Source organism: Ranitomeya variabilis, chromosome 1 (assembly GCF_051348905.1).
Source record: "Ranitomeya variabilis isolate aRanVar5 chromosome 1, aRanVar5.hap1, whole genome shotgun sequence".
NCBI lineage: Eukaryota > Metazoa > Chordata > Amphibia > Anura > Dendrobatidae > Ranitomeya > Ranitomeya variabilis.
In genome coordinates, this window is record NC_135232.1 from 1,159,485,092 (window position 1) to 1,159,501,024 (window position 15,933).

A 15,933-nucleotide genomic window follows, 5' to 3' on the forward strand; every position below is an offset into this window, starting at 1 on the left:
CATAGACGCCCCAGAACGCCGCAGAGAGCCCCTCACGCCGCATAGATCCCCCAGCACGCCGCATAGACGCCCCAGAACGCCGCAGAGAGCCCCTCACGCCACATAGACCCCCCCAGCACGCCGCATAGACCCCCCCAGCACGCCGCAGAGCCCTCCCACGCCGCATCAAGCCTGGGCATACAGCGCCGGCCGCATAGAATAATGAGATCCCTGGCAGGCCCGCACAGACCCCGCCCGCACAGAGACACGCAGTCTCCGCCCACGCACCGCCCACTTTACATTATAGTGATTTTAGCACTGTGGGGACTTCCGATTCCGAAACCCGATACCACAAAAATATCGGATCTCGGTATCGGAATTCCGATACCGCAAGGATCGGCCGATACCCGATACTTGCGGTATCGGAATGCTCAACACCACACGATGCTTAGCACCCTCGAGCCAATGACGCCACTCCTCAAATGCCCACTTCATGGCCAACAACTCCCGATTGCCCACATCATAATTCCGCTCAGCAGGTGAAAACTTCCTCGAGAAAAAGGCACAAGGTCTCATCACAGAGCAACCAGGGCCTCTCTGCGACAAAACGGCCCCTGCCCCAATCTCAGAAGCATCCACTTCAACCTGAAAGGGAAGTGAGACATCAGGCTGGCACAAAACAGGCGCCAAAGTAAACCGGCGCTTCAACTCCTGGAAAGCCTCCATGGCTGCAGGAGCCCAGTTAGCAACATCAGAACCTTTCTTGGTCATATCCGTCAAAGGTTTAGCAATGCTAGAAAAATTAGCAATAAAACGACGGTAGAAGTTAGCGAAGCCCAAGAACTTCTGAAGACTCTTAACTGACGTGGGTTGAGTCCAATCATGAATAGCACGGACCTTGACTGGGTCCATCTCCACCGCAGAAGGGGAAAAAATAAACCCCAAAAAGGGAACCTTCTGTACACCAAAGAGACACTTTGAGCCCTTAACAAATAAAGCATTCTCACGCAAAACCTGAAACACCATCCTGACCTGCTCTACATGCGAGTCCCAGTCATCAGAAAAAACCAGAATATCATCCAGATAAACGATCATAAATTTATCCATATACTTCCGGAAAATGTCATGCATAAAGGACTGAAAAACTGAAGGAGCATTAGAGAGCCCAAAAGGCATCACCAAGTACTCAAAATGACCTTCGGGCGTATTAAACGCGGTTTTCCATTCATCTCCTCGCTTAATGCGCACAAGGTTGTACGCACCACGAAGATCTATCTTGGTGAACCACTTGGCACCTTTAATTTGGGCAAACAAGTCTGACAACAGAGGCAAAGGATACTGAAATTTAACAGTGATTTTATTCAAAAGCCGATAGTCAATACAAGGTCTCAAAGATCCGTCCTTCTTGGCCACAAAAAAGAATCCCGCACCAAGAGGGGAAGAGGAAGGACGGATATGCCCCTTCTCCAGAGATTCCTTGATATACGAACGCATTGCGGTATGCTCAGGTACAGACAGATTAAATAGTCTTCCCTTAGGAAATTTGCTACCTGGAATCAAATATATGGCACAATCACAGTCCCTATGAGGAGGCAGTGCACTGGACCTGGACTCGCTGAACACATCCTGATAATCAGACAAATACTCCGGAACTTCCGAAGGAGTAGAGGAAGCAATAGACACCGGCGGGGAATCACCATGAATACCCTGACAGCCCCAACTTGACACAGACATTGCCTTCCAATCCAAGACTGGATTATGAGTCTGTAACCATGGCAAACCCAAAACGACCAAATCATGCATTTTATGCAGAACAAGAAAACGAATCACCTCCCGATGTTCAGGAGTCATGCACATGGTTACCTGTGTCCAAAACTGCGGTTTATTTTCCGCCAATGGCGTAGCATCAATACCCCTCAGAGGGATAGGATTAACCAACGGCTCAAGAACAAAACCACAGCGCTTGGCAAATGACAGATCCATAAGACTCAGGGCAGCACCTGAATCCACAAACGCCATAACAGGGTAAGAGGACAATGAGCAAATTAAAGTCACAGACAAAATAAATTTAGGTTGCAAATTACCAATGGCGACAGGACTAACAACCCTTGTTAGGCGTTTAGAGCATGCTGATATAACATGTGTAGAATCACCACAGTAAAAACACAACCCATTCTGACGTCTATGATTTTTCCGCTCATTTCTGGTCTGAATTCTATCACATTGCATCAAATCAGGTGTTTGTTTAGACAACACCACCAGAGGATTAGCGGTTTTGCGCTCCCGCAAACGCCGGTCAATTTGAATAGCCAGCGCCATGGAATCATTCAGACTTGTAGGAATGGAGAAACCCACCATCACATTCTTAATGGCTTCAGAAAGGCCATTTCTGAAGTTTGTGGCCAGAGCACACTCATTCCACTGAGTAAGCACGGACCATTTCCGAAATTTTTGGCAATACACTTCAGCTTCATCCTGGCCCTGAGAAATAGCCAGCAAGACTTTTTCTGCCTGAACCTCAAGATTGGGTTCCTCGTAAAGCAATCCGAGCGCCAGAAAAAACGCATCAATATTTGCCAATGCCGGATCTCCTGGCGCTAGCGAGAAAGCCCAATCCTGAGGGTCGCCCCGTAAAAAAGAGATAACAATTTTAACTTGCTGAACTGAGTCTCCAGATGAACGAGGTCTCAGAGATAGAAACAATTTACAATTATTCCTGAAATTCCTAAACTTAAATCGGTCTCCAGAAAACAGTTCAGGAATAGGTATTTTAGGTTCAGACATAGGACTACTGGTAACAAAATCTTGTATGCTTTGCACACGAGCAGCAAGCTGGTCCACACTTGTAATCAAGGTCTGGACATTCATGTCTGCAGCAAGCTCAAGCCACTCAGAGGTAAAGGGGAGGAAGAGAGGAAAAAAAAAAAAAATTCAGAATTTCCTTTCTTATATCCCACTTCTGCAATGCATTAAACATTCAATGTTGGCCTGGCATACTGTTATGACCCCAATGGCAGAGGGTCTCAGGAATCAATACGAAGTCTGCAAACACAAAAAACCAGCTCATAGGGCAGTGGTAACTGGGCTGACCATATATCTAATCCTAGCACCACAAATAGAAGTAGCCGGGGAACGTGCCTACGTTGGTTCTAGACGTCTCGCGCCAGCCGGAGAACTAACTAACCCTAGAAGGGAAAAGAAAGACCTTTCTTGCCTCCAGAGAAAAGACCTCAAAAGTTGGATACAAGCCCCCAACAAATAATAACGGTGAGGTAAGAGGAAAAGACAAACATAAGAATGAGCTAGGTATTTAGCAAAGAGAGGCCCACTTGCTAATAGCAGAATATAGTAAGATGACTTATATGGTCAGCAAAAACCCTATTAAAATATCCACGCTGGATATTCAAGAACCCCCGAACCGTCTAACGGCCGGGGGGAGAACACCAGCCCCCTAGAGCTTCCAGCAAGGTCAGAAATCACATTTAGTACAAGCTGGACAAAAATAGTAGCAAAGCAAGTAACTCAAAAAACAAAGAAGCAAGACTTAGCTTAATTTTGCAAGAGCCAGGACCAGCAGACAGGAGCAACAGAAGGATCTGATTACAACGATGCCAGGCACTGGACTAAGGATCCAGGAAGTTAATATAGCGCCACCCCTGGACTAACGACCCAGGTGAGTGCCAAACAGAAAAAAGACAATCCCAGAGTCATACCACTAGTGACCACAAGAGGGAGCCAAAAAGTCTAATTCACAACACAGTAGATAACACAGGATCCACCATTCACAATAATTGATGTCACAGCTCACCTCCTCCTCCTGTACAATGACTGATAACACCTCTATATACAGTAGATAACACAGGATCCACCATTCACAATAGGTGATGTCACATCTCACCTCCTCCTCCTGTACAATGACTGATAACTCCTCTATATACAGTAGATAACACAGGATCCACCATTCACAATAATTGATGTCACAGCTCACCTCCTCCTCCTGTATAATGACTGATAACACCTCTATATAGAGTAGATAACACAGGATCCACCATTCACAATAGGTGATATCACAGCTCACCTCCTCCTCCTGTACAGTGACTGATAACACCTCTATATACAGTAAATAACACAGGATCCACCATTCACAATAGATGATATCACAGCTCACCTCCTCCTCCTGTACAATGACTGATAACACCTCTATATACAGTAGATAACACAGGATCCACCATTCACAATAGGTGATATCACAGCTCACCTCCTCCTCCTGTACAGTGACTGATAACACCTCTATATACAGTAGATAACACAGGATCCACCATTCACAGTAGGTGATGTCACAGCTCACCTCCTCCTCCTGTACAATGACTGATAACACCTCTATATACAGCTGATAACACAGGATCCACCATTCACAATAGGTGATGTCACAGCTCACCTCCTCCTCCTGTACAATGACTGATAACACCTCTATATACAGTAGATAACACAGGAGCCACCATTCACATGGAAACACGTGGAAAGGCAGCATTTCTGTGAAAAAGAGATTAGAGATGGTGGAGTTAAACTTTTCAGCTTTGTCATGTGTAGTAAGAAACAATCTTTTACATGACCACAGCTGTAAGACCATGGGCTGGCTGTAGTGCTGATAGAGAGCGGAGTACGGTGAACCGGACAAACTGCTGGACCGTCAGGTAGGTATTTGTGGAGATGTTATGGTGGACTGAGAAAGTTTGGTGTGCTCGTTCTCTCAGATCGGTCAAAATCAGCAGGCATGCCTGCATCCGTTACAGCTGACGGGCTTACACTCAGCTTGACTAGAGCGAGTAAAGAACTTGAGGTTCTGCGGTCAGAGACCTGCGTCACAAAACTTGGCACGGTAACAGGGGAGGAAGAAGTAGCAGATGTGATTGATGGTGTGGCTGATGGTTGTTGTGGTCCATTGGTCTACATTTTAGCACAGTGGGATTCCCAAAGTAAAGCATGTTGATGGCACATGTGAATGTTCATACATGTAGTAGTCAAATTATTGCACTTTTTCCCCTGCTCAGTTTTTTTTTGCAAAATTATTAGATAATGTGAGTTAGGTCATCCTTTGCGGTGTTAAAAAAGGCCAAGACTAGGCAACCCTTACTGTCCCAGACCGCGAACGCAGCTGGCTGCAACCACAGTTATGGTTGAGGAAGCATTGCTCATCGTGCCTGCATCACTACTTGTGTGCGCCATGTGGCACAATACAACCACGCAACCATCCTCCTCCTCCACCTCCTCAGATGACCTCCTTAGCTGTGTAGTGTACCGCAGTGTTCAAGCCAATTGGGATCTACCACCTCACCCTCCTCCTCTTCCTGGCCTGACTGCACAGTACAGTCCACGTGAGCCTCAAATATTTAAGTATCCTCAGACTCACTCTGGTTCCCTACAGTCAGTTGGGCGGTTGGAGAGTTGTGATGAGGGGCAAAGCAAGGGAAATTGGGGTGCCACCTCTGTGGACTGTACAAGGTGTGATGTTGAGGTGAAGGAAGAGGAGGAGAAGCCACTTGAAGCTGCTCTTGCCATCCACTTGCGCACATACTCTTTCTGGGCCTTATCAACAAGACATACCACTATGCGCCTGCCAAAGAAAGGTAGTGGAGTAGCCCGTCCAGTAACAGAAGTTGTTAGTTATCTTTGTATAGGACGGGACGTTGTTGGCTCACTAGTGCTTTCACAAACATTACCACTACACCACGTACACCTTGAACACCAAGCCTATTTCCCCTTCTACCACGGCTTCGCTTTTTCCCAGTCATGTTGCTCAGGTAGTGTGGTGGGAACACAGTATTAGCAACAAAAAATTAGATTTTTTTACTCTGCACCAGCTCTGCAAACAGCTGAATTTCAGAGGCACTAAATGACAAGGTGAAACATGACGAGCTGAATCACGTTAGTCATAGAAGAAAGAATTGTTTGAGTGTGGATGATGCCTATATGACAAAGAAGATATGCTCTAAGCAATTTCAAAATGAGATCTCCCCTAGTGTTTGACGTTAGTATATAATAGTGATGAGCGAGTATACTTGTTGCTCGGGTTTTCCCGAGCACACTCGGGTAGTCTCCGAGTATTTATGACTGCTCGGAGATTTAGTTTTCATTGCTGCAGCTGAATGATTTACAGCTATTAGCCAGCTTGATTACATATGGGGATTCCCTCGCAACCAGGAAACCCCCACAAGTACTCAACCTGGCTAGTAGCTCTAAATCATTCAGCTGATGCGATGAAAACTAAATCTCTGAACACTAACAAATACTCGGAGATCACCCGAGCGTGCACAGGAAAACCCGAGCAACGAGTACACTTGCTCATCACTAGTTAGTAACATAATATTTTTGTGTGTGTGGAGGAGGCCTATATAAAATATACTAGATGCTCCAAACAATTTTAAAGTGAGATCTACCCTAATGTATGACGTTTATAATCAAATACATTTTTTTGGGGCTTGTGTATGAGGCCTGTGTAACATAGACTAGATGCTACAAACAATTTCAAAATGAGATCTCCCCTACTGTAGAACATTAGTAACAGAATAAATTATCTTTTTTGGTGTAGATGATGTCTATATAACATAGACCAGATGCTATAAAACAATTTCAAAGTGACATCTCCCCTACTGTACAACGTTAGTAACCAGTGATGAGCGAGTGTACTCGTTGCTCGGGTTTTCCCGAGCCCGCTCGGGTGATCTCCGAGTATTGGTGACTGCTCGGAGATTTAGTTTTCGGCACCTCAGCTGAATGATTTATGACTACTAGACAGGCTGAATACATGTAAGGATTCCCTAGCAACCAGGCAACCCGGCAACCCCCACATGAACTCAGCCTGGCTAGTAGCCGCAAATCATTCAGCTGAGGTGATGAAAACTAAATCTCCGAGCAAATTACAAATACTCATAGGACACCCGAGCAAGCTTGGGAAAACCCAAGCAATGAGTATACTCGCTCATCACTATTAGAAACTGAACAAACTTGTTTTAGTGTGAATGAGGCCTGTATAACCTAGAAGATATGCTCCAAACAATTTCAAATTCGGATCTAGCCGGCTGTATCGCATTTGTAAAAAAAACTATATATTATATCACGTTTAGCACCAGAATCTTTTTTTTGGAATGGCTGTGAGGTCTGCAGTTTCATTTCACCGCCACAAAATTACAATGTAGGATATGGCGGGTCGTATCACGTTTAGCAACTGATTTTTTAAAAAATGTGCCTGAGCTCTGCAGACAGCTTCATATCACCGCCACAAAATTACAACTGTGAGACAGCACTCACTAACGCGTTGGGGAATACTCGCTTGGCAGCGATATAACACACAGCAAGACCGTATTTCTTCAAAAGTTCAGCTGGGTTTTATTACTCCATAAACCCCAGTGGCACAAAACACAAAGTAACAGCCTTCATAGCATGGCAAAACAAAGTAACAGTGTTCATAGCATGACTCTGCTCCATCAGGACTGTGACTATACACTTTGGTAGAGTCCAATATTCAGGCTCACTCTGGAGCCAAACACACACAGTCTGATTTACCTGCTTGTCAGCGTTGCAGTTTTCACTGGCTGGCTTAACACGGGTCCTGTCCTCAGGAGAAGCTGTCTATGGGGATCACCAACTGGCCTGGCAGGCACAGATTAGTCAGTTCCAGACCCACCAAAAGACGATAGCTTCCCCCACACAGTAGCTGTCACCGGCTCTGCGGATCCCTGGCCTCACCTTGTGCTGTTCAGGCATCCGGTCCACACACAGGACCTCCTAACACCCAGGCCTTTAGTCACACAGGACCTTCCAGCCAAGCACCATTCAGGTTCATACACAGGAACATGTGACCCACACCCTGGTCACATTATATACTTGTAACGACTCCCATAGATGGGTGGTGTGTGTGTGTAGCTAGTTCAACCCGCCCAGCTCTCAGAACTAGCCCTGCCAGCCTTCCTCTAAAACAGCATAATTACTTGTGGGACTACAGGTCCCAGAGCAACATTAGTCCAGGCTGGCAGTGCAGAGTGTCTTCCTCTGCGACACACATACCGTTCATTCACAATAATGCAGGACTTTGACTCATCACTAGTGTTGAGCATTCCGATACCGCAAGTATTGGGTATCGGCCGATACTTGCGGGTATCGGAATTCCGATACCGAGATCCGATACTTTTGTGGTATCGGGTATCGGTATCAAAACAACATTAATGTAAAAATGTGTAAAAGAAAGAATTAAAATAAAAAATATTGCTATACTCACCTCTCCGACGCAGCCTGGACCTCACCGAGGGAACCGGCAGCGTTGTTTGCTTAAAATTCGCGCGTTTACTTCCTTACGTGAAGTCCCGGCTTGTGATTGGTCGCGTGCCGCCCATGTGGCCGCGACGCGACCAATCACAGCAAGCCGTGACGTAATTTTAGGTCCTTCAGGATTTTAAAATTACGTTCTGGCTTGTGATTGGTCGCGTCGCGGTCACATGGGCGACGCGACCAATCACAAGCCGTGACGTCACGGGAGGCTGGACACGCGCGCATTTTAAAATGCGCGCGTGTCCTGCCTCCCGTGACGTCCCGGCTTGTGATTGGTCGCGTCGCCCATGTGGCCGCGACGCGACCAATCACAGCAAGCCGTGACGTAATTTTAGGTCCTTCAGGATTTTAAAATTACGTTCTGGCTTGTGATTGGTCGCGTCGCGGTCACATGGGCGACGCGACCAATCACAAGCCGTGACGTCACGGGAGGCTGGACACGCGCGCATTTTAAAATGCGCGCGTGTCCTGCCTCCCGTGACGTCCCGGCTTGTGATTGGTCGCGTCGCCCATGTGGCCGCGACACGACCAATCACAGCAAGCCGTGACGTAATTTTAGGTCCTTCAGGATTTTAAAATTACGTTCTGGCTTGTGATTGGTCGCGTCGCGGTCACATGGGCGACGCGACCAATCACAAGCCGTGACGTCACGGGAGGCTGGACACGCGCGCATTTTAAAATGCGCGCGTGTCCTGCCTCCCGTGACGTCCCGGCTTGTGATTGGTCGCGTCGCCCATGTGGCCGCGACGCGACCAATCACAGCAAGCCGTGACGTAATTTTAGGTCCTTCAGGATTTTATGGGCGGCACGCGACCAATCACAAGCCGGGACTTCACGTAAGGAAGTAAACGCGCGAATTTTAAGCAAACAACGCTGCCGGTTCCCTCGGTGAGGTCCAGGCTGCGTCGGAGAGGTGAGTATAGCAATATTTTTTATTTTAATTCTTTCTTTTACACATTAATATGGATCCCAGGGCCTGAAGGAGAGTTTCCTCTCCTTCAGACCCTGGGAACCATCAGGAATACTGTCCGATACTTGAGTCCCATTGACTTGTATTGGTATCGGGTATCGGTATCGGATTGGATCCGATACTTTGCCGGTATCGGCCGATACTTTCCGATCCCGATACTTTCAAGTATCGGACGGTATCGCTCAATACTACTCCTCACCACAGCCAAGGCTGCGATTGCCATGCATTCCTATGGCCACAATATGCCTCCATGCATATTCTAGGAAGACCATGCAGCGCCCCCTACCTGTAACAGGGGTCACTGTATCACACAAAGTGTGATATGGCAGGCTGTATCATTTTAAGCAACAGAATTTTTTTTTTTTAAAGTGAACCTGTCAGCAGGATTGTGCACAGTAACCTACAGACACTGTCAGGTCGGCGCCGTTATACTGAATAAAATGATACCTTGGTTGATGAAATCTGTCTTGTGGTTGTTGTTAATGATTATTGTCAGTTTCGAGTTAATGATATGCTCATGCTCCAGGGCGGCCTGTAGGCGCGGCTGTGGGTGGGGCTGTGGGGGCTTCATATGGAGAACTAATTAGGTATTCTTAATGCAGCCTGCTGACTGGTCACTGATCCCTCACTGACCTGCCCCCTAGCTTGCATAATGAATATACAGTATGTACATACTGAAAAAAAAAAAACCTTCTGCGGTCAGGTGATGGCCATGGAGCCTGCACTGAGCATGTTTACTGTGTTAATAATAAATGTCCCTGAGGTTTATCTAATAGTATTAAAAAAAATCCATTTGAAAACGGCGCTCGCCGCACCTGCGCAGTAGCAGCTATCAGTATATATTGAGATAATCCGATAGCTGCTATTGTGCATGCGTCGGCGGTGCCATCTTACTGCAGAAGAAAAATAAAATCCTCCCCCAAGATGGCGCCATCCGTGCCTGCACGGTAGCAGCTTTCGGACCACATCTACATTCGCCAATAGCTGCTACTGCGCAGGCTCAGCGGGCGCCAATTTCAAGAGGATTGTGCAGGAGTATCTAGAAATGACTATCAATGACATCATGGAGGGTTTGAACCTTTTTACATTTTGGTCTTCAAAAATGGATGAGTGGCCTGAGCTCGCCTCACACGCCTTGGAGGTTTTATCGTGCCTGGCGGCCAGCGCTCTCTCAGAACGTGTCTTCAGCGCTGCTGGTGGTGCCTGACAGATAAGCTCCGCCGGCTGTCCTCAGAAAGTGTAGACCGCCTAACTTTCATCAAGATGAACAAGTCATGGATCCCCAAGGCCTTTTGCACCCCAATTGCAGACTGTACAGAGTAGGCAATGTTGTATTTTTAGTGCGCTGCTGTAATCTTGCGTAACTGCACTCTGTGATATCTTTAGTGTGGCTTCTGCTGCAGATATTAACACAACATTTATGGAAATGTGAACAGTCATGGTTGGTCCACATCTGCTGGGTTAGCTGTTGTCAGGGCCGTATTTGCCACTAGGCACCCGAGGGCACGTGCCTAGGGCGGGGACGATGCGGGGGGGCGGCACCAGAGCAAGTGAGCAAGGTTTTTTTTTTTTTTTTTTTTCCCACCTCCCGACCGCCCCAACCCCCGCCCCCCCAGCCCCCCCCGGGACCAGCCTCCCACCCACCCTCCGACCGACGCCCCCCCCGCCTCCCCCCGCCCTCCTTGAAGACGATACTCACCTTGCTCCAGCGATGCCTGGTCTCAGCTTCTGTAGCGCGTCCTGAGTGAGAGGACATGTGGTACCGCTCATTAAGGCTCATGAATATGCGCATATTCATGAGCCTTAATGAAGCGGTATCACGTGACCGCTCACGCAGGAAGAAGGAGCTGCGAGCCTGCGCCTGTGCGCCGGGAGTCGGGACAGAGAGCCGGAGGGATGTCGCCATCGGCGCGCCCGCTTGGTGTGAGACAGCTGACAGGTGAGTATGAGGGACAGAGGACAGGGGGGATTGAAGGAGGACGGTAAGCCGCCCGTGCCATGGGAGAAGGAGCGGGGAGCGGAGGGGGGAGGGGGGAGTGATGAGCCATGCATGGGGGGGAGGGGGGAGTGATGAGCCATGCATGAAGGGGGGAGGAGGGGGAGTGATGAGCCATGCATGGGGGGGGGAGGGGGAGTGATGAGCCATGCATGGGGGGGGGGAGGAGGGGGAGTGATGAGCCATGCATGGGGGGGGGAGGAGGGGGAGTGATGAGCCATGCATGGGGGGGGGAGGAGGGGGAGTGATGAGCCATGCATGGGGGGGGAGGAGGGGGAGTGATGAGCCATGCATGGGGGGGGAGGAGGGGGAGTGATGAGCCATGCATGGGGGGGGGAGGGGGGAGTGATGAGCCATGCATAGGGGGAATATGAGTCGTGCATACAAGAGGTGGGGGGGGTTATGAGCCATGCATACAGCCAGGGGGGCGGGGGGGGCGGATATGAGCCATGCATACAGGGGGGGGGGAATTATGAGCCATGCATACAGGAGGAGGGGGGGAATTATGAGCCGTGCATAGGGGGATATGAGCCATGCATACAGGGGGGGGAATTATGAGCCATGCATAGGGGGATATGAGCCATGCATACAGGGGGGGGAATTATGAGCCATGCATAGGGGGATATGAGCCATGCATACAGGGGGGCGGATATGAGCCATGCATAGGGGGATATGAGCCATGCATACAGGGGGGCGGATATGAGCCATGCATACAGGGGGGGGAATTATGAGCCATGCATAGGGGGATATGAGGCATGCATACGGGGGGGTGGATATCGGCCATGCATACTGGGGGGAATTATGAGCCATGCATACAGGAGGTGGGGGGGAATTATGAGCCATGCATATGGGGATATGAGCCATGCATACGGGGGGGGGGGAATTATGAGCCATGCATACGCGGGGGGATATGAGCCATGCATATGGGATGGGAGGAAGGTGAGCCATGCATACAAGATGGGAGGGCGGCATTATACACTATTGAGCATCATATGGGGTCATTATACAGTATGGAGCATCATGTGTGGTCATTATACAGTATGGAGCATCATGTGTGGCCAATATACAGTATGGAGCATCATGTGCGGTCATTATACAGTATGGAGCATCATGTGCGTCATTATACAGTATGGAGCATCATGTGCGGTCATTATACAGTATGCAGCATCATGAGCGGTCATTATACAGTATGGAGCATCATGTGCGGTCATTATACAGTGTATGGAGCATCATGTGCGGTCATTATACAGTGTATGGAGCATCATGTGCGGTCATTATACAGTATTAAACATCATTTGTGGCCATTATACAGTATGGAGCATGTGCGGTCATTATACAGTATGGAGCATCATGTGTGGCCAATATACAGTATGGAGCATCATGTGCGGTCATTATACAGTATGGAGCATCATGTGCGGTCATTATACAGTATTAAACATCATTTGTGGCCATTATGCAGTATGGAGCATCATGTGCGGTCATTATACAGTGTATGGAGCATCATGTGGGGTCATTATACAGTATGGAGCATCATGTGCAGTCATTATACAGTATGGAGCATCATGTGCGGTCATTATACAGTGTATGGAGCATCATGTGCGGTCATTATACAGTGTATGGAGCATCATGTGCGGTCATTATACAGTGTATGGAGCATCATGTGGGGTCATTATACAGTATGGAGCATCATGTGTGGTCATTATACAGTATGGAGCATCATGTGGGGTCATTATACAGTATGGAGCATCATGTGCGGTCATTATACAGTATGGAGCATCATGTGTGGCCATTATACAGTATGGAGCATCATGTGCGGTCATTATACAGTGTATGGAGCATCATGTGCGGTCATTATACAGTGTATGGAGCATCATGTGCGGTCATTATACAGTGTATGGAGCATCATGTGCGGTCATTATACAGTATGGAGCATCATGTGCGGTCATTATACAGTATGGAGCATCATGTGCGGTCATTATACAGTGTATGGAGCATCATGTGCGGTCATTATACAGTGTATGGAGCATCATGTGCGGTCATTATACAGTGTATGGAGCATCATGTGGGGTCATTATACAGTATGGAGCATCATGTGTGGTCATTATACAGTATGGAGCATCATGTGGGGTCATTATACAGTATGGAGCATCATGTGCGGTCATTATACAGTATGGAGCATCATGTGTGGCCATTATACAGTATGGAGCATCATGTGCGGTCATTATACAGTGTATGGAGCATCATGTGCGGTCATTATACAGTGTATGGAGCATCATGTGCGGTCATTATACAGTGTATGGAGCATCATGTGCGGTCATTATACAGTATGGAGCATCATGTGCGGTCATTATACAGTATGGAGCATCATGTGCGGTCATTATACAGTGTATGGAGCATCATGTGCGGTCATTATACAGTGTATGGAGCATCATGTGTGGCCATATTTTTTTGGTTATAATTATTGTATATGAAACAGTTGTGATCAGCAGTGCTAAATGGCTGTGGTTGGGACTTGGATATGGGTGTGACTAGTTGTGAAATGGGTGTGGTCAGAGGCGTGGCCTAAAATTTGCCGCGGCGCACTACGTGCGCCGCAACCTTTATACCTCTTTCCCTTCAAGAGTTGGGAGGTATGGTACCGCATTTGCCAGATCACAGCAAGTGCCACAAATCCCATAGGGAATGAATGAAGCCAAGCGCAGTGTTGCCGTAAGTGATCCGTTGTAAGTGATCCGTTACGTGGCAGATGCAAAAAAACTGCCCAATCTGCTGCAAAAGGCTATTTTCGCAACAGCGATTCTTGCCAAAGTCACTGCCGATAGTGTCATACTCACCAATGGGGGGGGGCAGCGCTAAAAGTGCCTAGGGCTGCAGAAACTCTAAATACGGCCCTGGCTGTTGTGGAAGACATGTTGGTCCCAATTATACTATTTCTACTCTCGTGAAAATGATGCCACTTCGGTGGTGTCAGGCCCTCATTTTTTAAATTTGAAGATTCCTGATATAGACCGGCCTGTGGGCAGGACTTTCCTTGGTTTCTCTGGCTTAGAGCAGGAAGATAAGACTCTGCCTACAGTCCCACCCTGGAGCATGAGCATCTTATTAGCTGAAAACTTCTAACGCTGATTACACAAGAACCACAAGACGGATTTCTTTACCACAGGTATCATTTTAATCAGTGTAACAGTGCTACCATGACAATACCAGTGGTTTACTCAGCAAAATCCTGCTGACAGGTTCGCTTTATGTATTAATTAATTTTTTCCTATAAATACATATTTTTCTTACCGAATGAAGAGTGTCTGATCTGACCATTTATGATTATCTCTTTATACAGGAGACATTTTCATCAAGCTCCCAGGTGGATCTGCCTGCTGGTAAAGCCATACGAGTGGTGGCTTCTGTGGCGAAGGCCGAACTGATTGTGCCATATCGGGCGAAAGTCAAGACCCTCTTTGGATTTGAAGCTGAAATTGAAGGCACATGGAACGGAGTTTCACTCTATAATCTGATGGTTAGACAAGAAGATTATAACACAGAATTAGTGCCACTAAACTGAGAGCAGAAATATGGCCGCTCACTGGAGAAGAGGCTTCATATAAAAAAGACTCTGCTCCATGAAAAATGATTTCAAACTACTATCACTAGAAAACATTTCTACGATAGAAAACTTATTAAATAACTTCTGCATCCAATGGGACCTGTCAGTAGAGTCATGCCGCCCGTGCCACAGTCCGCACAGTCTGGCGGCATGATCGCCTCCAAGAGTGACTCTCTGTGAAAATATTCAGATAAAACAAAGTTCTAAAGGCCGGCCTGGGTCTATAGGGAAAGGCGCGACTACTCCGGAGCATCCCGAGCCGGTCTGTCCCTATGATTGACATTTCCATCCCGAGTGTGTACCGGTGGTGCGGGCAGCAGGAATTTACCGATAGGTAATAATAATAATAATCTCATTAGGTTCTATTTAAATTAGAGCAGTCTACGTGTAATACCATCAAAGGAAAAAAGAGAAAGTTAACCCATTATCTACCAATGTCCTACTTTTGGGACGCCTAATCTTTAGCTTCTAGCAACTAAGATTTTATCATTTTTATAATTAGGTCCAATTTTTTGTTTTTATAGAGGTATAAAGTAGCGATCAGACACAGTTCCTGCATCACTCTCTTCTCCGGTGGTCTGATCATTTCTAAACAGTGTCCATCCGCAGTATATTAGGCTTTGTGCGCACCTTGCGGATTTGCTTGGGGAAATTTCTACATCTCTTGGCAGAAAACACAGTGGAAATTCCGCGGCTTTGATGCGTTTTTCATGCATTTTTGTATATCCATAGAGCTAAATAAAGATATATTATTAAAAAAAAAAAAGAATTGTGCTGTCATTTCCTTGTTCAACCTCTTCAGCCGGATACCCTCATTAATATTAAATGAAGACACACCCCTGCCTATGTAGGAGCATTAACATAATTAACCTACATATGCTGCAACAAAAAAGCAGCAGTCAGAAATCTGCGGGAAATGCAATATCTGTTTATTTTTGAAATTAAAAAAAAAACAAAACGGGTGCGCTCCCCCATAATTTTAACCCCTTTCTGCCCTCGGACAGGATAGTACGTCCGAGGTCGGATCCCCTCTGCTTTGCTCCTGCAGTGAGCCCGCATCAA

The 15,933-nt window shown here is 47.2% G+C and overlaps 1 protein-coding gene across 1 annotated transcript in view; it reads left to right on the forward strand.

The window, feature by feature from the left end:
• LOC143793436 (uncharacterized) overlaps positions 1-15,625 on the forward strand; it is a 63,745-nt gene extending 48,120 nt beyond the window's left edge. The window contains exon 4 of the mRNA XM_077280392.1: positions 14,608-15,625. Coding sequence (XP_077136507.1) covers positions 14,608-14,829 — 222 coding nt within the window. The 3' untranslated portion in view covers positions 14,830-15,625. The remainder of the gene's footprint in view (positions 1-14,607) is intronic.
• Positions 15,626-15,933: the final 308 nt, after the last annotated feature.